The 27,631-nt window shown below is 44.0% G+C and overlaps 1 protein-coding gene across 17 annotated transcripts in view; it reads right to left on the bottom strand.

Annotated features, from left to right (window-relative positions):
- STIM1 (stromal interaction molecule 1) overlaps positions 1–27,631 on the bottom strand; it is a 227,183-nt gene that overhangs the window by 161,134 nt on the left and 38,418 nt on the right. For 12 of the 17 annotated variants that reach the window (XR_004970392.1, XR_004970393.1, XM_036325167.1 and 9 more), the window contains exons 1-2: positions 7,186–7,284; positions 4,434–4,566 (exon numbers count right to left, since the gene is read on the bottom strand). The exons of 4 other annotated variants lie outside the window; for them this stretch is intronic. Coding sequence is in view for 11 of the 13 variants with exons in the window: in XM_036325167.1 (XP_036181060.1) it covers positions 4,434–4,566; positions 7,186–7,269 (217 nt within the window). In the remaining 2 variants the exon portion in view is untranslated. Of the gene's footprint in view, positions 1–4,433; positions 4,567–7,185; positions 7,285–27,631 lie in introns of those variants that run through there. One more of the 17 variants, XM_036325164.1, reaches the window with a different exon arrangement.

Genomic DNA, 27,631 nt, shown 5'->3' with positions numbered 1-27,631 from the left:
CTAGAGTGCCGGTGCACAAAAATTTGTGCACTCGGGGGGGGGGGGGGGGAAGGTCCCTCAGCCCGGCCTGTGCCCTCTCGCAGTCTGGGACCCCTTGGGAGATAACGACCTGCTGGCTTAGGCCTGCTCCCAGGTGGCAGAGGGCAGGCCCAATCCCTAGGTGCAGCCCCTGGTCGCGCTCAGAGCAGGGCCAATTGGGGAGTTGGGGCACCGCCCCCTGTCATGCACAGAGCAGGGTGGATTGGGAGGTTGTGATGCCACCCACAGTCACGCTCAGGGTAGGGCCAATTGGGGGGTTGGGGCACCGCCCCCTGTCACGCACAGAGCAGGGCCCATCAGGGGGTTGGGGAGCTCCCCCCTGTCACACACAGAGCAGGGCCGATAGAGGGGTTGGGGCACCGCCCCCTGTCACATACAGAGCAGGGCGGATCAGGGGTTGGGCTGCGGCCACTGTCACACTCAGGGCAGGGCCGATGGGGAGGTTATGGCTCTACCCCATCACACACAGAGCAGGGCCCATGGGGTGGGTGTTGGGGCGCTGCCTTCTATCACCCACAGAGCAGGGCCGATCAGGGGGTTTAGGGCACTGCCACTCTCACACTCAGGGCAGGGCCGATGGGGAGGTTATGGCTCTACCTCGTCACCCACAGAGCAGGGCGGATCAGGGGGTTGGGGCGCCACCACTGTCACACTCAGGGCAGGGCTGATGGGGAGGTTATGGCTCTACCCCATCACACACAGAGCAGGGCCCGTGGGGTGGGGGTTGGGGCGCTGCCTTCTATCACCCACAGAGCAGGGCTGATCAGGGTTTTGGGGCACCGCACCCTGTCACACACAGAGCCGCAGGGCAATCATGGGGTTGGGGAGCTCCCCCTATCAGGCACAGAGCAGGGCTGATCAGGGGGTTGGGGCGCCTTCCCCTGTCACAAACAGAGCAGGGCGGATAGGGAGGTTGTGGCCCCGCCCCCTGTCACACACAGAGCTGCAGGGCAATCAGGGGGTTTGGGCGCTGCCCCCTGTCACACTGATCCCGGTGCCGGGAGGCCTCTCGGCTCCGCTGATCCCGGTGCTGGGAGGCATATTACCCTTTTACTATATAGGGTAGAGGCCTGGTGCTTTGGTAGGGCTGGCTGGTTTGCCCTGAAGGGTGTCCTGGATCAGGGTGGGGGTCCCCACTGGTGTGCCTGGCCAGCCTGGGTGAGGGGATGATGGCTGTTTGCAGCTAGTCACACACCCTTCAGGGTGGGGGTCCCCACTGGGGTGCCTGGCCAGTCTGGGTGAGGGGCTGAGGGCTGTTTTCAGACTGCCAAGTGACTGAAGCTCCCAACTGCTCCTTTTTTTCTTTTTTTTTTATTCTGGGCCAGCTTTAGCTTTGAGGCTTGGGTCCAGCTCTTTCGCCTCTGCTGCTGAAAGCAGGTTTCTGGCCTTTGTTTGCCTTCTGTATTTGAAACAATGTTGTGATCCTGCTGGCTGAAGCCTGGCCGGACTAAAGCAGGTTTCTGGGGTTTTGTTTAGCTTCTATATTTGTAACATAGTTGCTTAGAGTTGCAGCTCAGAGGCCTGCAGCGGCAGGCGGGGAACGTTGGAGTCCTCCGTCACTGAAGCAAGCAAGCCTCATGTTCACTTTCAGCTGCCTGGCTGCCGGCCGCCATCTTGGCTGGCAGTTAATTTGCATATTGCCCTGATTAGCCAATGGGAAGGGTAGCAGTCGTACGCCAATTACCATGGTTCTCTTTTATTAGATAGGATGTTGCCCCAATTAATTCAATAAAAGATAGAATAAAAACAAACAGAGATTTGCTGAAAAGATAATGTGCAGAAGCCAGATCATGGAATGCCATGAACACCAGATTCTGTAAGTAATGGGAAAGCAAGAGAAGGGCCATAGTTAGATTGACTTGTTGGGAAAGAGGACTCTGGTAACCAACAGCAAGAAGCAACTTGAGCCCTAGTCAAACTGGCTCAGTGCATAGAGCACGGCCTGCAGACTGATGGGTTCCAGGTTCAATTCCAGTCAAGGGTACATGCCCGGGATAGACAAGGAAAGAGCTTTAGGCTCACATACCTGCTGCTATGCATAGTCCCATCCTTGACTTCCCAATGCCACCACTGATAAGTCAAGCCCTTCCAGAAGAAGGGCAATAACAAAACCCCAGACCAAGTCCTACAAAAACTGAGGGAGAACAAGGTTCTTAGTTTTTGTTTGATTTGGGGTGTTTTTTTTTGTTTTTTTTGTTTTTTAAATATATTTTATTGATTTTTTACAGAGAGGAAGGGAGAGGGATAGAGAGTTAGAAACATCGATCAGCTGCCTCCTGCACACTCCCCTGGGGATGTGCCCGTAACCAAGGTACATGCCCTTGACCGGAATCGAACCTGGGACCCTTGAGTCCGCAGGCCGATGTTCTATCCACTGAGCCAAACCGGTTAGGGCTGTTTGATTTTGTTTTTAAGCTTGTTTAATTGAGATAAAATTCACAAAATTAACCATTTTAAAATAAATAATTCAGTGGCATTAATTACATTCGCAATGCTGGGCAACCACCACGGTTCTTAGTTTTTGACAAGGTCCAGGAAACTCTATGTGATTTCACTGAGGTCAGGCTCTACCACTGCTCAGGCGGCTCTACCCAGACTGATGTGCCAGATACTTGTGGCTTTGGCAAATATCTGCCTTGAGTTCCTAGGCTACCATACTCTCTTCTAGCTTTTCCTGACCTCAGCTCCCCTGGGAACACAGGACATAAGACCAGAAGCAAATTTCTTCTGTCTGTCTATCCCTTATTTAAAACTTTTCAGTGGCTCTGCATTGCCCAAAGAATAAAGTCTCAAATCCTTAACATGACACACGAGACTCTCTATAATCAGGCATTTACTGTTTCCCTAGCCTCATCTCCTAAACATGTTGTCCTAAAATTCTTTCCTCTTATTATGTTTCCCTTGCTACAAGTGACTGTTCAAACATGCTATTTTCTTTCTCTCACCCTGGGAATGGTGTTGTCACCCCCATACACTTTCCCCTCAGGCTTATCTTACCCTGGGGAAAGTTCTTGTCCTTTTTTTATTTTTATTATTCCCTGGGAACAGCTCTTTTCCCAGTCTGGTTGTACCCTCAGGACCACACTGATCCAAAGTTCACTATTCGCTATTATCTGAATATGTCATCACAGAATGACCTTATTTGACCTCTTCCTCTTCTACTTCAGTCGTATTACTTATAACTGCTTCTGCTTCCTCTGTCTGGGTCTCTTATAAGCCCAGGGCTTCACCAGGTGTTTCACTCCAAAGTTACTGGTACCTGGGTTTTAGAGTAGTCAAAATCATAGAGACAGAAAGTAGAATGGTGGTTGCCAGGGACTGGGAAAAAAGGAAATAGGGGATTGTCTAAAGGGGTATAGAGTCCTAGCTGGTTTGGCTCAGTGGACAGAGCGTCAGCCTGTGGACTAAAGGGTCCTGGGTTCGATTTCGGTCAAGGGCACATGCCAGAGATGTGGGCTCGATCCCCAGTAGGGGGCGTTCAGGAGGCAGCCGATCAATGATTCTCTCTCATCATTGATGTTTCCATCTCTCTCTTCCTCTCTGAAATCAATAAAATGTATTTAAAAATAAATAAATGGGTATAGAGTTTCAATTTTATAAAATGAAAAGAGTTATGGAGATGGATGGTGGTGGAAATGGTTGCACAACATTACAAATTATTTAATACATACTACTGCCGAAACCGGTTTGGCTCAGTGGATAGAGCGTCGGCCTGCGGACTGAAAGGTCCCAGGTTCGATTCCGGTCAAGGGCATGTACCTGGGTTGCGGGCACATCCCCAGTAGGGGGTGTGCAGGAGGCAGCTGATCGATGTTTCTCTCTCATCGATGTTTCTAACTTTCTATCTCTCTCTCTTCCTCTCTGTGAAAAATCAATAAAATATATAAAAAAAAATTATTTAATACATACTACTGAAATCTATGCTTAGAAATGAGTTATGATGGCAAATTTTATGTCATATATTTTTTACAACAATTTTAAAAAATGGAGAAAAGTTATTGGTACCTGGGACTTAGGAGAGAGATATACTATATCCCGGCCAGCTGAGGGGTTGGATCCTGATCTTAGTCTCCCTTACCTTCTCTCTGACAGAATGGCATACCTTTAGGATGGCATTTGAACCCAGCCTCATTTTACCCAGAAGATATCTCTAACTCCAACCTCATTTGACTTTGGGAACAGCTCTGACCTAGACCTTCCCAATCACCATACCACAGAGAAAGTCACAATAAGTATACCCTGGAGATGGCTTATACACTGACCTTGGCTGACATTATACCTCAGGAAAGAAAAGTGATATGAAGCCATTAGCCCAAAGCAACCCAATGTTATTCCAAACTAGGGAAAGAAGGTCTTTCCTGGAGAGTGGGAGAGAAAAATTTCCAAATAATCACCAAACTCTTCTGATTTTCTGTGTATACAAACCAAAGGTATATCAAGTGGTGCACAGGAAGATCTCACCCAAAGGCTTTGTTCCAGGTGTTTTAGATTTCCAGCTGCAGTAACCTCACAAATGTCAGTATGTTCCTATGGGATTAAATGAACAATGTGTTCAGAACACTAAGATTTTGCCTTTCTTCTGGTATGTCTGCCTCTATTCAGCAGCAAAGCAATAATATTTAGACTCTGTCATTCTATAATATTTTATTTGGGCTTGCTTGGCAATGTATTTAATGAAACAGATTCTAGCCACTCAATCTTGGGCAAATCACTTTCCTCACTGGTAAAATAATAGTGATATCTTACAGGGTTGTAAAGAAAACAACAAATCTACACTAATAAAAGAGAAAAATGGTAATTGGCGTACGGCGCTACCCTTTTCATTGGCTAATCAGGGCTATATGCAAATTAACTGCCAACTAAGATTGGCAGTTAACTGCCAACAAGATGGCGGTTAATTTGCATATGTAGGCACAATGCAGGGAGGCGAAAGGGAAAGCAGGAAGAAGCCCCCTGCCACTGACAGTGATCGGAAACCCAGGAGGGAGCTAAGAGCTCGGGGGCAGGGCAAAGGCGGCCCCGGGGCCGCCTTTGCCCTGCCCCCCAGCCATGATCGGAGAATCAGGTGCCTTTTCCACCCTGGCCAGTGATAGCAGGAAGTAGGGGTGGAGCCAGCGATGGGAGCTGGGCACGGTCGAGGCTGGCAGTCCCAGGAGCTAGGGGTCCCTTGCCTGGGCCTAAAGCGAAGCCCACGATCGCGGGGCCGCTGCAGCTGCGGGTCCCCGCTGCCCAGGCCAGACGCCTCAGCCAGAGGCGTTAGGCCTGGGCAGGGGCGGAGCCTGCAACCGCGGGGAGCTGGGGGTCCCCTGCCCAGGCCTGACACCTCTGCCGGAGGCCTCAGGCCTGGTCAAGGGGCCGATGCGGTGATTGGTGATCGGAGGGTGATGAGGGTCAACTCCTCTGGCCGAGGCATCAGGCCTGGGTGGGGGGCGGAGCCGGGGATTGGGGGGATATGATGGTCTCCTTGCCCAGGCCTGAAGCCTGGGTCAGAGGCGTCAGGCTTGGGCGGGGGGTGGAGCAAGCGATCAGAGGGAGATGGGGGTCCCCTGCCCAGGCATGATTCCTGGGCCAGAGGCATCAGGCCTGGGCGGGGGTCAGAGCCAGTGATCGGGGGGAGATGGGGGTCCCCTGTCCAAGCCTGACACCTCTGGCGGAGGCGTCAGGCCTGGGCAAGGGGCCGATCCTGCGATTGGAGGGTGATGGGGGTCAATGCCTGAGGGCTCCCAGTATGTGAGAGGGGGCAGGCTGGGCTGAGGGACACTCCCCCCCGCCCCCCACCACCACCACCCAGTGCACGAATTTCGTGCACCAGGCCCCTAGTGTATATATGTGTGTGTGTGTGTGTATATATATATATATATATATATATATATATATATATATATATATATATAATCTAGCAGTATATCTGGCCCAAAATATTACATTCAACAAATATTTACTAAGCACATACTATGTGTCAGTTAGTATTCTAGGCATTGAGGATTCAACAATGAACAAAATCACTGCTCTTATGGAACTAACAGGGAGTGGGGGACAAAGTAGAGGGCCTGACAAGTAAATAAGTCCGAGGGTGACAAATGCTATGAAGAAAAATAAAGTAGAAAATACAGCTTGAGGTGTGCTATGGGGAAGGGGTTGCTATTTTTAAATAGAATGATTGAAGGGGGCCATTGAGAAGATGACATTTGACCAAAAGATCTGAAGTAAGATAATGAGCCACACAGAATGTTAGAAGAAAGGGAAAAACTAGTGCAAAGACCTTGAGGCAAGAGTACATCTTATTCAAAGAATAGTGAGCAAGCAATGGGGCAGGGTGAGATGAAGATAGACTAGGTAACTGGGAGCCAAGTTACTCTAAGGACTTTGTCTTTTTCTCTGAGAGATATGGGGAGCCACTAAACAATTTGAACAGAAGAGCTATATGATTGCATTTACATTTTGAAAGGATCACTCTGGCTGCTCTATTAGGACAAACTATAGGCAGGCAAGGGCAAAAGCAGGAAACTGATTAAGAGGCTATGATCTGAGCCAGGTCGCCGTGGCTTAGTGGTTGAATGTCAACCTATGAACCAGGAGGTCACAGTTCTATTCCAGGTCAGGGCACATGCATGGGTTGTGTGCTCAAGCCCCAGTAGGGGGTGTGCAGGAGGCAGCCAATCAATTATTCTCTCTCATCATTGATGTTTCTATCTCTTTCTCCCTCTCCCTTCACCTCTGAACTCAATTTAAAAAAATAAACTCAAACAGGTTATGATCTGAGACAATGATAGCTTAGAACAAGGTGTTAGGAGCAGAGGCTATGAAAAGTGTCTGAGTTTCGGATATGTTTTAAAGATAGAACCAATAGGCTTTATTGACAAATTGAATGTAAGTGTGAACTTGTTAAATTTAAAATGCCAATTAGGCATCCAAAATGTTAATTAAGAGATTGCATATACAACTCTAAAGTTCAGAGAAGTTTGAACTAGAAACACAAATTTTAGAGTTGTCAATGAACAGATAATAATTAAAACTATGAAAGTGGCTTTTAAATGTTATTTATTTATTACTCCATAAATGAAGTGCCCAATGAATAGTAACGGCTGTTATAACCCCTTTGTTTTCTTAAGGTACTAGAGATACTTGCCAAGTATGTATACTTACCATGTACAGTGGAACCTCATTTCTCAAACTTAAGTCGTTCACAGCACAATATCCTGAGATTTTAACAGTGGCAAACTGACTCATATTTGTGCATTCTCTCATTTGTTTGTCACCTGGGAGATGTGTGACTCATCATAGATATGAGCATGAAAGGGTTGTCAGGTTGAGAAGCAAACTGTTTGAGATGGGAGACATTCAAGAAATTAGGTTCCACTGTATACTTAAATTTCACCTCATCCCAATTTCAAAACTCACCCCAATCTATTTTTTTAAATATATTTTTATCGATTTCAGAGAGGAAGGGAGAGGGAGAGAGAGAAACATCAATGATGAGAGAGAATCGTTGAACGGCTGCCTCCTGCACACCCCACACTGGGGATCAGGCCCGCAACTTTGGCATGTGCCCTTGACCACAATCGAACCCAGGACCCTTGAGTCCACAGGCCAATGCTCTATCCACTGAGCCAAACCGGCTAGGGCCTCACTCCAATCTATTATGCTAAGCTAAATAAGCCAGTCAGAGAAAGACAAGGATCACATGATCTCACTCATATGTGGAATCTAATGAAAAAAAATAAACTGTTGAACAAAATAGATATACAGACATAGAAGCATAGAAGAATGTCGATTCTTAGAGGGAAGTGGGAAAGGGAGGAGTGGATGGGAAGAGATCAACCAAAGAACTTGTATGCATATATTGCATAACCCTTGGATATAGCAATAATAGGGTGCTGGGGGGGGAGCAGGGGAAGCTAGAAGGGGCTGATGGAGGGGAAAAGGGGGACATACATAATACTTTCAACAATAAAGATTAACAAAATTAAAAATAAATAAAATTTAAAAATAAATAAATTTAGCCCGGCCGGCTTGGCTCAGTGGCTGAGCATCCGACCCAGGAACAAAGAGGTGGTGGGTTTGATTCCCAGTCAGGGCACATGCCTGGGTTGCAGGCTCAATCCCCAGTGGGGGTGCATGTAGGAGGCAGCTGATGGATGATGTGTCTCTCTCATCGACATTTCTATCTCTCCATCCCTCTCCTTTTCTCTCTCTCTCTAAAAATCAATAAAAACATATTTTAAAATAATAATAAAAAATAAATTTAAAATAAAGATCCAATTCCCTCATGTAACAGAGGAGAAGATTAACTTACTCCACAATAAATTTATTTAGGATACTTATTCAGTCAGGCCATGTGTCAGATATGAGGGATACAGGGATGAGCAAAACATAGTCCCTACCTTATGCCAAGTAAATTTGCAAGAGACAAGTAACTTGCCCAAGGTAACCTAGTCAATCACTTGGACTGGAAATCATGTTTTCTAATTTTCAGTGTCTTGCTCTTGCTACTGATCCAAAATTATTCAATTCAAATAAAAATACTTCTCGGGCCCTAACCGGTTTGGCTCAGTGGATAGAGCGTCGGCCTACAGACTGAAAGGTCCCAGGTTTGATTCCAGTCAAGGGCATGTACCTTGGTTGCAGACACATCCCTAGTAGGGGGTGTGCCGGAGGCAGCTGATCGATGTTTCTCTCTCATCGATGTTTCTAACTATCCCTCTCCCTTCCTCTCTGTAAAAAATCAATAAAATATATTTTTAAAAAAATACTTCTCAGGAAGAAGCCTACCCTGTGCCCTGTGCCAAAGAGATGCCATCCTAAGCTCAGCAATTCCTTACAGATAGCTTGTCAGAAAGGATAAGGCCCTTTGGGCTTAGAGGTTGATCCTTTTTTCCTCTGTAAACAGTCACTAAATGGCAGTAGCTGGGACTTTAGAGGCCTGGTAGGAAGTTACAGAGAAATGGAGAAAAATAATGTGAAAGCCTTTAGTCAACAGAGTCGTTGACTAAGCAGAGAGAAGGCAGAGCAAGGCCAGAGTAAAACCTTTCTCCTTCATCCCAGAAATCATCATGTCCCCTCTAGGCTAGGACCAGTTCCAGAACTCTACTGTGTCCCTCTGGGCCCTCCATTCCTGCCCTGTACAGCCTCTTCTAGAATCTCCACATTGAGCTCCTAAGGGAAAAGACAATACTGTGGAGTAGAAAGAAAACACCTTGTAGTTTCAGACCTGAACTGAAACTCTGGCTCCATCACTACCTTGTCTGTGTCTGCATCTGGAATATGGTGGCAATACTTACTTCTGGAAGTTGGAATGAGAATTAGAATTGTGTCTGATGTGTTTAGATGTACCTATAAAAACTCCTAGCATACAAAGGTTATTCCATATATGGTGCCATCACTAATTATTGTTAGTGTCAGTCTCTCCTGTCTACCCCACACTCTGTGACTGCAGGCTTCAGCACAGCACCAAAATCAGGGCTTTCACAATAATATGGAGAATTCAGAGAGGCATGACACCTTAACTGACAACATTTCTCTCTCTTTCCTCCCTCACTATACCACTCCACTCTCCCAACTTTGAAAAAAACAAAATCTTTGAACCTACCTTCCCTGGTTCTTCTTCAAAATATTACCTTCTTTCCTTTCTTACCATTATATTTCTCAGAAGAGACCTCACTTCGCCTTGTAATCCCTAAACCATAGGAGACTAGCTTCTGTCCCCACCCTTCCACTGAAACTGATGTCACCAGGTCACCAATGACTCAGTACCCTCATTTCAGCACTCACCCTGACTGTTCTCTGATGCAACAGACACCATATCATTCCTGACACCCCAGATAATACTTTCTCCTACCTTTCTGATTGTTCCTTCTTAGATTCCTTCCCTAACTTTACTGTCTATACATATCAAAGCTTCTCTGGGCTCTATCCACAATTCCCTTCCTTCCCCATTTTATGGATTTTACTAGGTGACTTAGTCTATTTCTATTGTTTCCACTCTCACTTAGAAGTCATCACTCCCACCTCTCTCAATAACTTCAAAACTTATTTCTTCTCCCCCAAGTACCAAATAGTTTCTACTATGCCATCCACAGGCATCTCAAAACCAATATTAACTTCCTCAAACCAGCTCTCCAGCCTGTATTCCATGTGTTAATAGAGTCACCGTAATACCCAGTCACCTAACACTTCCTCACTCACCTTTCAGTCACACAATTTAAATCAACCTGCATGAACACTGCCCTTGTTCCAGCTTTATCATTTTTTTTTCTTTATTGAGTAAGGTATTACAAATGTGTCCTTATCCCCCCATTGTCCCCCTCGCCGCTCCCACAGCTTTATCATTTTTTAATGTAAGTATTTTAGCTGGCTTTCCTGCCTATAGTTTTAATTTATCCATTCTAAGACTCCTAAGCAAAGACATCAGAGAGACCTTTTGAAAACACCACTCTGAACATGTCAGTCCATCTTAAATATCTACAGTAAAGTTCAACTCCAATAGAATTTAAGCTCTTTACCATTCAGGTTCCCTCCCAAGCAGCCCAATAGTCCGGCATAAGGAACAACTCACCATTCCCTGAACATGCCATGTACTTCCATGCTCACACTACCTAGAATGCATCCCAGGGCCTCTCTGCCTAGCACACTTCTGGTCATCCTTAAAGATCCAGGTTAAACATCTTTGAAGCCCTCCCTGACTCTCTCTTGCTAAGCATTTAAACTCTCCTTCCTTTTTCTCCCAGTACATTTTCCATGTCCCTCTATTGTAGCACTTGTGATACTATATTGAGAGCACTTGTTTGTGTGCTTATCTTCTCACTAATCTGTGATTGCTCAAGGTCAGGGACTATGTCACATCTCTGTACCCTTGGCCACTTGCCCAGCCTCTCAAGATGAACAACAAGACTATCAATTGTGACAGGGGATACTCCCCCACCCCCAACCAATATCAGGAGCACTAACTCTAACGGCAACAGGAAGTCTTAATAGATTCAACTTCCCCTCTTACAATCGATTCCAGATGTTGCTTGGACTCTGACTCCAGAGGAGGTATTCCTGACCTGATTCCTGGGGCTTCTCTGCCTGGAACAGCCTGTTCAATAGGGATAGGAGAGCATCCCATAAATTAAAATTCTTTGAAAAATAATTTCTAAAATGGGCTGGGATTATACATAGGACTGGAAACTGCCATGTCCATCTCAAGAAGTAATTGTGAAATAGCATCAAGACCTTTATATACCTTCAAAAGTAATTCATATGATTACTACAGCAACCTGTAACTAGTCTTGTTGCCTTCAATTCCCTGCCTTTGGAAACTGCCCTGTACCACACTACTTGCTTCAGACAGAAATCTATGATGGCTTCTCACTAACTAAAACTGTATAGCATGGTGATTGAGAGCAAAAACTCTGGAAATACATCAGCCAGGTCTGAAAACCACCATTTTATTAACCATGTGAGTTTGAGAAAGTTGGTTAAGTTGTCTGGGCCTCTGTTTTCTCACCTATAAAATAGGAAAATAATAGTGTCTACTCTCTTAGGATTGGTATAAAGATTAAATAATTAAATAATTAAATAATTTTTTAAAGAATTAATTAAGTTTGGTAATCTCTGCCCTAATGGCACTCTTAATCTGGTGATGCTTACTGCTATGAAATAGGGAACGGGGACTTGGGATAGAGAGAGATCGGAGGCAATGAAAGCCCAGAGGGCCCCCTAATCTTTTATGGTAGGGGAAGTTGTCAGAAGGCTTCCCAGAGAAATTGGCACCTCAGCTAGTCTAGTGATGAAGAACATGAATTCTGGGGGAATAGGAACAGTTTTTACAGGAGTACAGCTTGTAGCCTATCCAATGAAACAGAAGAAAGAGAGGTCTTTATCAGATACTAGAGACCTGGTGCACGAAATTCGTGCACGGGGGGACGGGGGAGGGGGTGTCCCTCAGCCCAGCCTGCACCCTCTCCAATCCAGGACCCCTCGGGGGATGTACAACTGCTGGTTTAGGCCCAATGCCTCCGGGATCTGGCCTAAACTGGCAGTCAGACATCCCTCTCGCAATCTGAGACCACTGGCTCCTTACCGCTCACCAGCCTGCCTGCCAGATTTCCCCAACCACTCTGCCTGCCTACCTGATACCCCTAACTCTCCCCTACCAGCCTGATCCCCCTAACTGCTCTACCCTGCCAGCCTGATCGCCCCTAACTGCCTCTGCCTCGGCCCCACCACCGTGGCTTTGTCCAGAAGGACATCCGGAAGGTCACCTGGAAGATGTCCAGTCTAATTAGCATATTACCCTTTTATTAGTATAGATAGCATTTCCAGGAGCTGACCAGAGATGGTTTAATGGAGCACAAAAGTTACCTGACAGCTGTCCTCCTGAAAACAATTAATTTGGCAGTTTTGACTTTGACAGAATTTTAGGCCAGAAAGGAATATTTTGAAATCACTTAAATAAAACCCCACTTTATTGATAAAAGGTCCTAAGAAAGTGTGGCTTCATTTGTCCCCATTTGAGCTGAATATGGGAAAAACACAGGTTAGAAAATGACAATTATAATGGTTAATAATTAGTGAGCGCTTATTATGTGTCCAGCAATCTACTAAATGTTAAACAAGGATTATTTCATCTTAATCTTCCCAACAGCCTGACTGAGGTAGATAATACAAATATCTACATGTTATAGATAAGGAGATAGGCTCAGAGAGGTTAAGTAACTTGTCCAAAGTATTAGTAGCCACTGATCGGACCCAGAACAACTGGACCTCAGGGCCCATGTTCTTCATCATTAGACTAGCCAAGGTGCCAACTTCTCTGGGAAGACTTCCCTACCACCAATGATTAGGAGACCCCCCCCCTCTGACCTTTCATTGCCCTCTATCTTTCTCTCTATTTTATGTCCCCATTTTCTATCATAGCAGTGAGCATCACCAAATCATGAGTACCATGAGGGCAAAGATTACTGAATCTTACACTTCCTCATATCCTTTGTACCTAGCATAGCCTGGCACATAAAAGTTATTCAATTTTATTCACCATCCTCCTCTTTTCCCCTTGTACTACACATATTGGTAAAAAAAAAAAAAAAAAAAAAAAAGCATTAATTTGGGAATCCAGAGTCTTACAGCTATAACCTCAGTTAAATACTTCTCCTTTCTAGGCTTCAATTTCATCTGCAACTCACAGAATCATTGGTTCAAAACAAATGAAATAAAATGTGCTTAAGCACAGACAGAAAGAATTTTTGTCATTCCCCCATCTTGCTTTTAAAATCAGACTTGAACCACACTGCATATAAGTGAAGAATGATCTCTCAGAGACCTAAAAGCTAAAAAAAGGAGGGAGTATTTGCATTGTCACTAGAAGAAGGAGCCAGACCACTGAGGAACTAAGATGCTGTCAACTGGCTTTGCTCCAGCAGTCCCTAGCTAATTAAGGCCTTGCTCCCCTGCCCTGTCTGCTTGTGACCTCCGCAAAGGCTAGAGAACACCAAGTGCTCCACAGCAGCTCTTTTCTTGGCTAGAGTGACATAAAGTATTGCTGGCTATGGATCAGCCAAATCTATTGCTAAGAGGTTCTTACCCTTGGCCTTCCTTAGAACAGAGCCAAAACAAGGAGCCTTCAAACCGTCTTGAGGTTATCAGCTTAGGATTCCTAAGAGTCAGGCCTAAGAACACCTACTGGGACCCGGCCTAGAACATGCCAGATGTGACACAACTGAGGCCCAACCATCCAGACTCTTTGGACCAGCGGTTCTCAACCTGTGGGTCGCGACTCCTTTGGGCGTCAAATGACCCTTTCACAGGGGTCACCTAAGACCATCGGAAAACACATATATAATTACATATTGTTTTTGTGATTAATCACTATACTTTAATTATGTTCAATTTGTAACAATGAAATTGGGGTCACCACAACATGAGGAACTGAATTAAAGGGTCGCGGCATTAGGAAGGTTGAGAACCACAGCTTTGGACAGACTAGGGAGTCCCCTAAGGGGTAAGGATAAGGGACTAGTCCTCTTATCCTCAGTTGGGAGAGTCTACTCTTAGATGTTCCCAACTCGACTTTTCAGAATCTTCTTCAGGCTGCATAGGCCCCAGGGACTTAACCACTTCCTCTCTCATTAAAGCAGAACTCTCATTCCACATATTAAGGCTCCCTCCCCCAAGCCTGGCTGTTGGGTAAGAAAGTCCATCCATCTCTGGCCTTCAAAAGTTAAAAAATATGGGCCCTTTGTGTTGTAAGGGCTTAACTGTTGAGTTGGGAAAGAATGTAGGCCAAAAGCAACACACATGAGGAAGTAAACATTTAAAAGTCTTACAGGTTCATTATTGTCACGTCCCCACTTAACAGTTCCTGGTTCCTGTCATAATTGGTGCTGCTAGAGAACAGATACAATTCAATAGCTTTCAAACTTTATTTTTAATCAGTGTAACCCTCTTTTTCAAATGCAGTTCAAATCAAATCTAATTAGAAGTCTAAATATCTAATTAAGTCTCCAATAAAATAATAAAAACATCAATGGCTCCTAAAATCATTAGGCAAAAAGCTGATGGGAAATATCTTAATGACTAGATCAGGTTGACAACATCTGAACCCACACATCAATCTTAAAAATACAAAAAGAGAGAAAATAAGATATATAATCAGACATCCTTTCAAAAAAGAAAAAAAAATAACAATTGAACCTGAATGTGATCAAGCTTCTAGGTCCAAGTACCAATTTACAGAAAATGCAGATGATATAGAAACATCTTAAATGCCACCATAGAGAGGTAATCAGCAGAATCCAGAAATTGGGAAACTCTTCAAGACAAATGACCCAGTTTCTTCAACATAAAATTGCAAGGAAAAGAAGAAAAAAGAGGGCGTAAGCTATGGATTAGAAGAGTCTCAAGATTTAGATCAACCAATGTGCAGACTTCCTTTGGATCTTGATATAAACAAATCAACTGGAGAAACCAAGATGGCGGCATAGGTAAAACACCGGAGTTGCTGCCTCGAACAATCACTTCAAAAATACAACTAAAAGACAGAACAGACATCATCCAGAACCACAGGAAGGCTGGCTGAGTGGAAATTCTACAACTAGAAGGAAAGAGAAAAGCATACCAAGACTCAGAGGAGGCGCAGTGCGGAAGTAAAATACTAAGGTGTGGAGGTGCATGCAGAGCAGGTTGGCGGCTGAGGGTGCGGTTGTCTTTTTCAAATGGGAGGGAGTCTCAGGCTCTGAGCTCCAGTTCCGGGCGAGTCTCTGGGGACCCAGACTCATATGGGAGAAGCAGGACTGTCTGGCATCGGTTGGAACTCAAGGGCAGCTTTCTCTCGGAGGGGCTTGCAACGATTACCAGGACATTGAGAAGCAGAGCCTCTGAAAGCAGCCATAACTGCTAGCCCCGCCCTGTGGATCCTGTGAGACCCGCCCCGCCCAAGCCCTGCAGGGAGGCTTTTGCTGGATAACCTAAGGCAGAGGCTAGATTAGCACCTCCCTAGAGATCCAGGAGCCAATGTACCCAGAGGTCAGAGTGGGACCATGCAGTTTGCAGCTCCATGGAAACATAAAGGACACACTCAGGGGGCAGACTCAGTGAGCACCAAAGCCCCACTGAAGCAAGTCTTGCCCCAGAGGGGTGTCCCCAGCACAGAAGTTCTCATACTCCTCTCACAGCCAATTGGCCTGGAGGTCAATTCCTCCCAGTGATACCTACAACAATCAAGGCTTAACTACAACAAGACTGTGCACAAAGACCACAAGGGGGTGCACCAAGAGTGTCCTCCTCAGGTAATTGGGGAGGCTGAACCACTGGGCCCTTGTGGACACATAGCACAGAAAACCACTTTATCAACACAGGGAAGCATAAAAAATGCGGAGACAAAGAAAAAGGACACAAATGACAGAAATGGAGGAAAGCAAACTACTGGATATAGAGTTCAAAACCACACTTCTAAGGTTTTTCAAGAATTTTCTAGAAACTGCTGATAAACTTAATAAGACCTACAAGTAATCTAATGAGATCCTCGAGGTTGTAATAAAGGACCAACAAGAAATTAAGCATACACTGACTGAAATAAAGAATATTATACAGACCCCCAACAGCAGACTAGAGGATCGCAAGAATCAAGTCAACGATTTGAAATACAAAGAAGCAAAAACACCCAACCGGAAAAGCAAAATGAAAAAAGAATCCAAAATTACGAAGATAGTGTAAGGAGCCTCTGGGACAGCTTCAAGCGTACCAACATTGGAATTAGAGGGGTGCCAGAAGAAGAGAGAGAGCAAGATATTGAAAACCTATTTGAAGAAATAATGACAGAAAACTTCCCCTACCTGGTGAAAGAAATAGACTTACAAGTCCAGGAAGCACAGAGAACCCCAAACAAAAGGAATCCAAAGAGGACCACACCAAGTCACATCATAATTAAAATGCCAAGACCAAAAGACAAAGAGAGAATCTTAAAAGCAGCAAGAGAAAGAAAGTCAGTTACCTACAAGGGAGTACCCATACGACTGTCAGCTGATTTCTCAACAGAAACTTTGCAGGCCAGAAGGGAGTGGCAAGAAATATTCAAAGTGATGAATGCCAAGAACCTACAACCAAGATTACTTTACCCAGCAAAGCTATCATTCAGAATTGAAGGTCAGATAAAGAGCTTCACAGATAAGAAAAAGCTAAAGGAGTTCATCACTACCAAACCAGTATTATATGAAATGCTGAAAGGTGTCCTTTAAGAAGAGGAAGAAGCCGAAACCGGTATGGCTCAATGGATAGAGCGTCGGCCTGCGGACTGAAGGGTCCCGGGTTCGATTCCGGTCAAGGGCATGTACCTGGGTTGCGGGCACATCCCTAGTGGGAGATGTGCAGGAGGCAGCTAATCGATGTTTCTCTCTCATCGATGTTTCTGACTCTCTCTATCTCTCTCTCCCTTCCTCTCTGTGAAAAATCAATAAAATATATTTAAAAAAAAAAAAAGAAGAGGAAGAAGAAGAAAAAGGTAAAGATACAAATTATGAACAACAAATACACATCTATCAACAAGTGAATCTGAAAATCAAGTGAAAAATCTGATGAACAGAATGAACTGGTGATTATAATAGAATCAGGGGCATAGAAAGGGAGTGGACTGACTATTCTTGGGGGAGAAAGGGGTGAGGGGGATGCAGGAAGAGACTAGACAAAAATCGTGCACCTATGGATGAGGACAGTGGATGGGGAGTGAGGGCGGAGGGTGGCGTGGGAACTGGAAGGAGGAGAGTTATGGGGAGAAAAAAAGAGGAACAAATGTAATAATCTGAAAAATAAAGATTTAACTAACCAAAAATAAATAAATAAATAAACAAATCAACTTAAAAAATTTTCTCTGAGTCATATGAAATTTAAACACTGGAGAATTGATGATATTAAGGGATTATTATTAAATTTTGGAACACGATAATGATATTTTGTTTATGCTTTCAAATACAGTTCTTTTAGAAATATATCTACACTAATAAAAGAGAAACATGGTAATTGGCGTACGACCGCTACCCTTCCCATTGGCTAATCCCCCTGTCACTCACAGAGTAGGGCCGAGATATGCAAATTAACTGGCAGCCAAGATGGCGGCCAGCAGCAAGGCAGCTGATGCGAACAGGGAGGCTTGCTTGCTTCAGTGATGGAGAACTCCAACGTTCCCTGCCTGACTTGCCAGCCTCTCAGCTGCAACTCTAAGCAACAATGTTGCGAATAAAGAAGCTAAAAAAAACCCAGAAACCTGCTTTACTCAGCGGAGCTTCAGCCAGCCAGACCGCAACATTGTACCAAATACAGAAGGTAAACAAAGGCCAGAAACCTGTTTTCAGCAGCCGAGGCCTCAGAGCTAAAGCTGGCCCAGAATAAAAAATGAAAAAAAGGAGTGGTTGGGAGCTTCAGTCCCAGCCTGAAAACAGCCCTCAGCCCCTCACCCAGACTGGCCACGCACCCCAGTGGGGACCCCCATCCTGAAGGGTGTGTGACCAGCTGCAAACAGCCATCATCCCCTCATCCAGGCTGGCCAGGCACCCCAGTGGGGACCCCCACCCTGATCCAGGACACCCTTCAGGGCAAACCAGCCAGCCCCACCCATGCACCAGGCCTCTATCCTATATAGTAAAAGGGTAATATGCCTCCCAGTACCGGGATCAGCGGAGCCAAGAGGCCTCCCGGCACCGGGATCAGCGTGATGGGGCAGCGCCCAAACCCCCTGATCGCCGTGCAGCTCTGTGTGTGACAGGGGGTGGGGCCCCAACTCCCCCGCCCCCCACGGGCCCTGCTCTGTGTGTGATGGGGTAGAGCCATAACCTCCCCATCGGCCCTGCCCTGAGTATGAGAGTGACGGCGCCCCAACCACCTGATCAGCCCTGCTCTGTAGGTGTTAGAGGGCGGCGCCCCAACCCCCCCCGCCCCACGGGCCCTGCTCTGTGTGTGATGGGGTAGAGCCATAACCTCCCCATTGGCCCTGCCCTGAGTGTGACAGTGGTGGCGCCCCAACCACCTGATCGGCCCTTCTCTGTGGGTGATAGAGGGCGGCGCCCCAACCCCCGCCCCCACGGGCCCTGCTCTGTGTGTGATGGGGTAGAGTCATAACCTCCCCATCTGCCCTGCCCTGAGTGTGACAGTGGCAGCCCCAACCCCCTGATAGGCCCTGCTCTGTGGGTGATAGAGGGTGGCGCCCCAACCCCTGATCCGCCCTGCCCTGAGTGTGACAGGGGGCGGTGCCCCAACTCCCCTACCGGCCCTACTCTGTGAGTGACAGGGGGGAGCTCCTCAACCCCCTGATCAGCCCTGCTCTGTGCGTGACAGGGGGGAGCTCCCCAACCCCCTGATTGACCCTGCTCTGTGCATGACAGGGTATGGAGCCCCAACCCCCCTGATGGGCCCTGCTCTGTGCGTGACAGGCAGTGGCGCCGCAACCTCCCCATCGACCTGCCTTGAGTGTGACAGGGGGTGGTGCCCCAACCCCCCTATCGGCCCTACCCTGAGCGTGACTGAGGGTGGCATCGCAACCTCCCAATCTGCCCTGCTCTGTGCATGACAGGGGAAAGCACCCCAACTCCCCAATCAGCCCTGCTCTGAGCCTGACCAGGGGCTGCACCTAGGGATTGGGCCTGCCCTCTGCAACCCAGGAGCAGGCCTAAGCCAGCAGGTCGTTATCTCCCAAGGGGTCCCAGACTGCAAGAGGGCACAGGCCGGTCTGAGGGACCCCCCCCCCCTTTCCCCGAGTGCACAAGTTTTTGTGCACCGGGCCTCTAGTACTATAATATTTATAAATGAAATATGTCTGGAATTTGCTTCAAAATAATCTAAGTAGGAAGGAGGGTAAAAATGAAATAAGATTGAGAGAGAACCAAGATGGCGGCATAGGTAATCCCCTGTATTCACTGCCTTCCACAACCACATGAAAATTACAACTAAAATACAGAACAACCATCATCCAGAACTGCTGGAAAGCTGGCTGAATAGAAATACTACAACTAGAGAAGTAAAGAAGAAAGCACACTGAGTCTGGCTAAAAATCTGTCAAACAAGCTGCAGCTGGATCACAGAACCCCAAACCTATCAATAAAAGGCCCAAGACCCGACACCAGCAGAAGCCTCCCTTGCTTCACATCTGGGCCTCGTCTGGGCACTTCCAAATCAGATACAAAGAGGAGGAATCTGCAGATCTCTTTCTGTAGCTCCTGCTGGATGGCCCCAGGCAATGGCTGATTTTGCACCTCCCTGAAGACCCAAGAGCCTGTGTACCTAGTGGTCAGTGTGAGACCGTACCAGATTACAACTCTTCACACCCATAAGCAACACACTCAAGGGGCAGACTCAGTGAGCACCAAAGCCTGATCCATGAGGGTATCTCCTGCACAGCAGCTCTCCCACTGTAGTTGCAGCTGGTGCCCACAGCCAATTGGCCAGGAGGTCAATTCCTCCCTGTGACACCAACAGCAATCAAGGTTCAACTACAATAAAACTACGCACAGAGCCCACAAAGGGGTAAACCAAGAGTGTCCACCTCAGGTGATTGGGGAGGCTGAACAACTGGGCTCTTAGGACTCCTACTACACAAGGCTACTCTATCAAGGAGATTTAGCAGCTACCCAATGCTTAGTAACAAACACAGGGAAGCAGCCAAAATGCAGAAACAAAGAAACATGTCACAAATGAAAGAAATGGAAGAAAGCAAACTACTGGATATATCGAATTCAAACCCACAGTTATAAGGTTACTCAAGAATCTTCTTGAAACCTCCGAGGAACTTAGTGAGACTTTCGAGTATCTTATTGAGAATGCCAAAAAAATTGAAAAGGACCAGTCAGAAATTAAGCATACACTGACTGAAATGAAGAATAATATACAGGCTGAAACCGGTTTGGCTCAGTGGTAGAGCGTCGGCCTGCAGACTGAAAGGTCCCAGGTTCGATTCCGGTCAAGGGCATGTACCTGGGTTGCGGGCACATCCCCAGTAGGAGATGTGCAGGAGGCAGCTGATCGATGTTTCTCTCTCATCAATGTTTCTAACTCTCTATCTCTCTCCCTTCCTCTCTGTAAAAAATCAATAAAATATATTTAAAAAAAAAAAAAGAAGAAGAAGAATATACAGGGATTCAACAGTAGACTAGAGGATCCCAAGAATCAAATCAATGATTTGAAATACGAGGAAGAAAAAAAAAAAAACAACCAGAAGAGCGAAAAGAAAAAAGAACCCAAAAGTATGAAGATAGTGTAAGGAGACTCTGGGACAACTTCAAGCGTGCCAAAATCTGAAGTATGGGGGTGCCAGAAGAAGAGAGAGAGCAAGATATTGAAAACCTATTTGAAGAAATAATGACAGAAAACTTCCCCTACCTGGTGAAAGAAATAGACTTACAAGTCCAGGAAGCACAGAGAACCCCAAAAAAAAAAAGGAGGAACCCAAAGAGGACCATACCAAGACACATCATAATTAAAATGCCAAGGGCAAAAAACAAGAAGAGAATCTTAAAAGCACCAAGAAAAAAACAGTTATTTACCTACAAGGAAGTGCCCATACAACTGTCAGCTGGTTTCTCAACAGAAACTATGCAGGCCAGAAGGGAATAGCAAGAAATATTCAAAGTGATGAATAGCAAGAACCTACAACCAAGATTACTCTACCCAGCAAAGCTATCATTTAGAATTGAAGGTCAGATAAAGAGCTTCACAGATAAGAATAAGCTAAAGGAGTTCAGCACCACCAAACCAGTATTATATGAAATGCTAAAGGGTATTCTTTAAGAAGAGGAAGAAGAAGATAAAGGTAAAGATAAAAAATATGAACAACAAAGTGACAACAAATACTTACCTATCAACAATTGAATCTAAAAATCAAATGAATAAAAAATCTTATGAACAAAATAAACTGGTGAATGGAATAGAATCAGGGGCATGGAAATGGAACAGACTGACGATTCTCAGAGGGAAAGGGGTATGTGGGGGGTACAAGAAGAGATTAGACAAAGATCTTATATGCATGTATGCATTACCTATAGACACAGACAATAGGGTGGCGAAGGTCTGGGGTGGGGTGGGAACCCAGTGGAGGGGAGCTATTGGGGGGGGGGGAGAGGGACATCTGTAATACTCTCAACAATAAAGATTAATAAAAAAAAGATGAATTAAGATTGGACATGAGTACATATTTGTAGATGGGAAGTAAAGGGCACTTGGATGTGGATGAAGAAGGGACTCTGTAATAAATCTAACCAAAAGTAACCTTACAGGGTGATCTGATCATAAATTTCTAGTGGACAGGTCTTGGTGGGTAGTCATGCCCCATACCTATATTTCTTTACTGAAAGGTTTGTAAGCAAGCGCTGTCCATTATTCTTATTCTTAGGTTAACCAGAAGTAATACCCTCAAAGGTATATATCCTCAAGAGAGCAAATAATCTTAATTATCCTGTAATCCACTCCCAGCCTTGCTTTAAAAGAAACTGCAAAACTGTCATTATCCAGAGCATTTTTAAAAAATATATTTTTATTTATTTCAGAGAGGAAGAGAGAGGGAGAGATAGAAACATCAATGATGAGAGAGAATCATTGCCAGAGCATTTTCTTAATCTGTTGAGATCTTCCAGGAATGTCCTCTATTTGGCTCAAATAAACTCTAATAAATTATTATAAGTTTTTTTCTACAGGTTTAGACATTCTTACATCCACATAGGGATTCATTATATTGCCCTCTCTAGTTATAACTATGTTTAAAATTTTCCACAATAAAAAAGGGGTTTTTTGCCCTGGCCAATGTGGCTCAGTTAGTTGAGTGTCGTCCCGTGCACTGAAAGGTCACTAGTTCCATTCTCTGTCAGGGCACATACTCAGGTTGCAGATCCCAGTTGGGGTTTGTGCAGGAGGCAACCAATCAATGTTTCTCTCCAACATCAATGTCATTCTCTCTCTCTCCCTCTCCCTTCCTTTCTCTGTAAAAAAAAATCAATAAAAACTTTTTTAAAGTTTTTGGTTTTTTTTTTTAAGTTTAAGATATGTGAGAAAAATCTAGAGTTCTTCCCAATGACTCAACTCCTGAGCCAGGTGTCCAGGAAACCATAGGACACCTGGAAACAGTTTGAAAACCACTGCTGCACTGGAAGGAATACAGAAACCTGAGTAAGAGAACCTGGCTTCAAACCTTAGCTCTGCTGCCTGAATAGGACACCTTAAAGAATGACAAAAAAAATAATAATAATAGGTGAAAGGCCCTTGTGAGGAAGGCCAACATTAGGGGAAAAAAGTTTAGTGTTAATGACTGAGTTTAACTGCCTATTTCTGACTCAGAAATAGTGGGACCTATCCTTTTTATCAACATTTTATTTTATTTACACAACCCCTCATGTTTTAAATTATTTTGTCTATACAAAGTATACTTATTGAGAAATAATTCATCACTTTCAGCTGTGTTTATTATCATTACTTTTTCTTTTCAAAATGCTGACCCAGGTTTTAACCAACCTTATACAATAATCAAAACTTAGCCCTGGCCAGCTAGTTCAGTTGGTTAGAGCATTGTCTCAATATACCAAGGTTGCAAATTTGATCCCCAGCCAGGGCGCATACAAGAATTTACCAATGAGTGCATAAATAAGTGGAACAACAATTCAATGTCTCCTTTCCTCTAGTTCTAAAATCAATTTCAAAAATTAAGAAAAAAAGCGTATTAATAATATTGTGAATTCACACACCTCACCATCTAGGCTTTGAGGCTAAGGAGCAAGAAAGTGAAAGGAAACATGTAGACAGACATTCAAGCACAGGGCCCTGCTGCCTACCAGCTGGTTATTTCGGCTCTATGCTTATATCCAAGGTTATTTACTAACTGGATAGGCTTCCATCCTATGATGCCATCAACTGCCAGTCAAAGCACCAATCAGCATAAGCAAATTCATGTTACCACACAGAACTGCCATAATTGAAACCTAAAAAAAAGACATTTTTATTGTGGTAAATGTACAATTTCCATTAGGCTTGTTGAAATTCTAAAAGCAATTTAAATTAATTTATTCACTCAAAAACAAATATTTACTAAACATCCCTGTTCAAGACCCTATGCTAGCTAGGCACTAAGAACAAAATGAATAGGATAGTTCAAAGCCTCAAGAAATTCACATAAATTTATTTATTGCTTTCATGGATCCCTAAGTTTCCAGAGACTACAGCCGCCAAAATTGTGCTAGAGGAGATGACATTTTTATTCCCTTATGACCACAAACAACTTGTAAAAAGGCTACCTGCTTCAAGAAGTTTCACAGCCCTGTTCTGGAGATACAAGCTGCTCCACTGCTGGGAAATCAAGAAAGGCGTTTCTGAGATCAAGGCCTTTGACTACAATTCAACAGACATTGAATTTCTGTGTTAGACAAGGTATCAGCAAACTGTGGCTCTCAAGCCAAATCCAGCCCAACACCTGTGTTAGCAAACAAAGTTTTATTGGAACACAGCCATGCATGCTTTCCTGCTACAACTTGTCACTTCAATAAAAACTATATGGTCCATCAAGCCTAAAAGATTTACTATCTGGTCCTTTACAGAAAATGTTAGCCAATCATTTGAGATACAAAAATGTGTATCTTAATTTGGATGGTAGCCATATGGGTATAGACATATGCAAAATTTCATTATGCACTTAATTCATTTTATTGTATGTATGCCATAACAACACTTTTTAAAGATTAAATAAAGAGCACTTGGTCCTTGCCTTTAGCAACTCAAAATCTAATAGGAGCACATAAAAGTAAACAATTGCAGTACAATGGTGATAAGAATCATAATGAGGAGCTATACAAATTATAGTAATGGCACAAAAAAAGAAAATGATCAACCCTGCTAGGCATGCAAGGCCAAGTCTTCATAAAGAAGATAACTGAGCTTTATCTTTTTTAAATATGTTTTTATTGATTTTAGAAAGGGAGGGAGAGGGAGAGAGAGATAGAAACTTCAATGATGAGAGAGAACCATTGACTGGCTGCTTCCTGCATGACCCCACTGGGGATCAAGCCTGCAACCCGGGCATGTGCCCCAACCAGGAATCGAATCCCGACCTCCTGAATCATAGGCTGATGATCAACTACTTGAGCCATGCAGGCTGGGCAAGATTTATGTTTTAAAAAGAATGTGCTTCATCTATATATTTTATTTAACATATATACAGAATACCTATGTGCCAGGCCTAGCCCTAAGCACTACAAATATTGTTTATTAATCCTCATAACTACCTTGTGAGATAGATACTATTATTATCCTTGTTATTCAGATAAAAGGCATAGGACTATTAAGTAACTTGCCCAAAGAAGCACAGTTATTAAGTGGCAGAGCCAATATTCAAACCCAGCCAGTCAGGCCCCAGAGTTTGTGTTGTTCCTTTTCTACTTTGGGTCCCACCTTCAACATCTACTCAGAAAATCCTGAGCCTTCCAAGCAGTGTTAGGTCCCTCTGCACAGGCTCCCACAACACTCTGCACTTCTTCATAGCACTCTCATATTTCTAATCATTTGTTTAAAAAATCTCTTTCTCGCCCTAACTGATTTGGCTCAGTGGATAGAGTGTCAGCCTGCAGACTGAAAGGCCCCAGGTTCGATTTCGGTCAAGGGCATATACCTTGGTTGTGGGCACATCTCCAGTAGGAAGTGTGCAGGAGGCAGGTGATCAATGTTTCTCTCTCATCGATGTTTCTAGCTCTCTATCCCTCCCCCTTCCTCTCTGTAAAAAATCAATAAAATATATATTTAAAAAAATAATAATAACATAAAAAAATAAAAAATCTCTTTTTCACTACATTTAAGGTCAGGATGGAGATTTATCAACCCTCAATTTCAAAATAATATAAATAATAGCTAATATTATTAAACACTTTACTCTATACCAGGCACTGTGCTAAGAACTTTAAACATTTAAATTGATTTAAGAGAAGTTGAATAATTTGTCCAAGGTCACAAAGCTAGTAAGAAAAGAAGCCATGATTCTGGATCTTGTCCAATGCTCTTAATTCTATGTTACCTTTTTTACTACAAATATAAAAATATTAATTAATAAAATTTTGTATCCCTTGTCTAAATAGTGCCTGGAACTTAGCAGGCACTGCAAAAATAAATAACTCTTACAGGTGCTGAGGAAGAGACAGGCTGTAAGCACATCTCCTTCCTCCCAAAGATGTCTGGCCCACAGAAATGAAGCATATGTACAGGTCACTAGGGATGGAGCATAGTGCAATGGCTAAAAACATAGGCTTTGGAATTAGAACATAAAATTTCTAATTAGGTTGAGTCCTACTTTCACCAATTACTAGATATGTGACCTTAGAGTCCTCATTTATAAAATGAGAATAACAATATCTATCTCATTGGCTGTTGTTAGAATTAAATAAGGTAAACACATAATTGTACCTAACATATAAGTACTCAATATACATTATGATAAAAAACAAACTGATTAGTAGTAGACTTAGCTGTAGCTCAGAGTTTCTGTAACTTCCTGCTTGGTCTCTTGAGACTTCTCCCTGGGGGAGGGGAGGGGCGCTGCCCTGCCAAGTCTTACCAAAGTTGATTATTTTAGGAGTTTGGAACTCAAGTGAGTATTGTACATAAACCAAGTGTTTCATGAAGCTGTAGATTTCTGCCCCAATGCCTGGAGAGGTGAAAGTCCTAAAGTGGAGTCCTAATCCCAATGCTTAAATTTTGCCCTACAGAGGCAAAATCAGGAAACCTCTACCTCTAGCCTACCTAGCAGACAATGAAAGAAACCACACTAGAAAACACATTTAAATACAATATCCCCTTGAGCTCAAACCTCAGTCAAAGCCTTACTGCCAGGGTGAAGGGCTGATTCAGTCCAAGAGACTGGCTAAGACAGCGGTTCTCAACCTGGGGGTCGAACGACCCTTTCACAGGGGTCGCCTAAGGCCATCGGAAAACACATATATAATTACATATTGTTTTTGTGATTAATCACTATGCTTTAATTATGTTCAATTTGTAACAATGAAAATACATCCTGCATATCAAATATTTACATTACGATTCATAACAGTAGCAAAATTACAGTCATGAGGTAGCAACGAAAATAATTTTATGGTTGGGGGTGACCACAACATGAGGAACTGTATTAAAGGGTCGCGGCATTAGGAAGGTTGAGAACCACTGGGCTAAGAGAAGCCAAGAGCTTCCATCAGTGCTGCTGGACCTAACAGAGACAAGTTTTAGAAATCTAAGGTGCCATAAAATACTCTCAGCAACTCTGTAACAAACTTAACTCAAAGCTTAATCCTATATTAGGACCAGAAGGGAACAATCACAGAAATCAGAGAATTGGGAGAACTAAGTGGATATCCATCCATAGCTTGCCATCTAGATTAGTCCCTGCTTTCAGATTGTAATATATCTATCATTAGCCTCATATTACAGATAATGCAACTGAAGTCCAGAGAGGGTAAGTAATATAGTCCAGGTCATATAGCTAAGAGGCAGAAAGAAAAAAACAGGGCATCTAAGTCTCAAACAGTAACAAGGAAAGACTCATAAATTGGTCAAAACAGCCCAACTGGCATGGTTCAGTGGTTGAGTGCCGACCTATGAACCAGGAGTCAAAAAAGACATAAGCCAACAGACATATGAAAAGATGCTCAGCATCTGGTCATCAGGAAAATGCAAATCAAAACCACAATGAGATACCATCTCACACCTGTCAAAATGGCTGTTATAAAAAAGTCAACAAATAACAAGTGCTGGCCAGAATGAGAAAAAAAAAAGGAACCCTCCTGCACTTTTGGTGGGATTGTAAATTGGAGTAGCAACTATGGGAAACAGTATAGAGGTTCCTTAAAAAATTAAAAATAGAACTACCATAGGACCCAGCAATTCCACTTCTCGGTATTTACCTGAAGGAAACAAAAATACTAATCCGAACAAATATATTAACCCCTTATTATTTACAATAGCCATTATTTACAATAGCCAAGATATGGAAGCCACCTAAGCATCCATTGATAGATGAATGGATAAAGAAGATGTGGTATATATGTACAATGGAATATTAGCCATAAAAAAAAGAAATCTTGCCATTTGTGACAACATGGATGGACCTAGGGGG

Source organism: Myotis myotis, unplaced genomic scaffold, assembly GCF_014108235.1.
Source record: "Myotis myotis isolate mMyoMyo1 unplaced genomic scaffold, mMyoMyo1.p scaffold_m19_p_10, whole genome shotgun sequence".
Taxonomy (NCBI): Eukaryota; Metazoa; Chordata; class Mammalia; order Chiroptera; family Vespertilionidae; genus Myotis; species Myotis myotis.
This window is presented reverse-complemented; position numbering and strand designations above follow the sequence as displayed.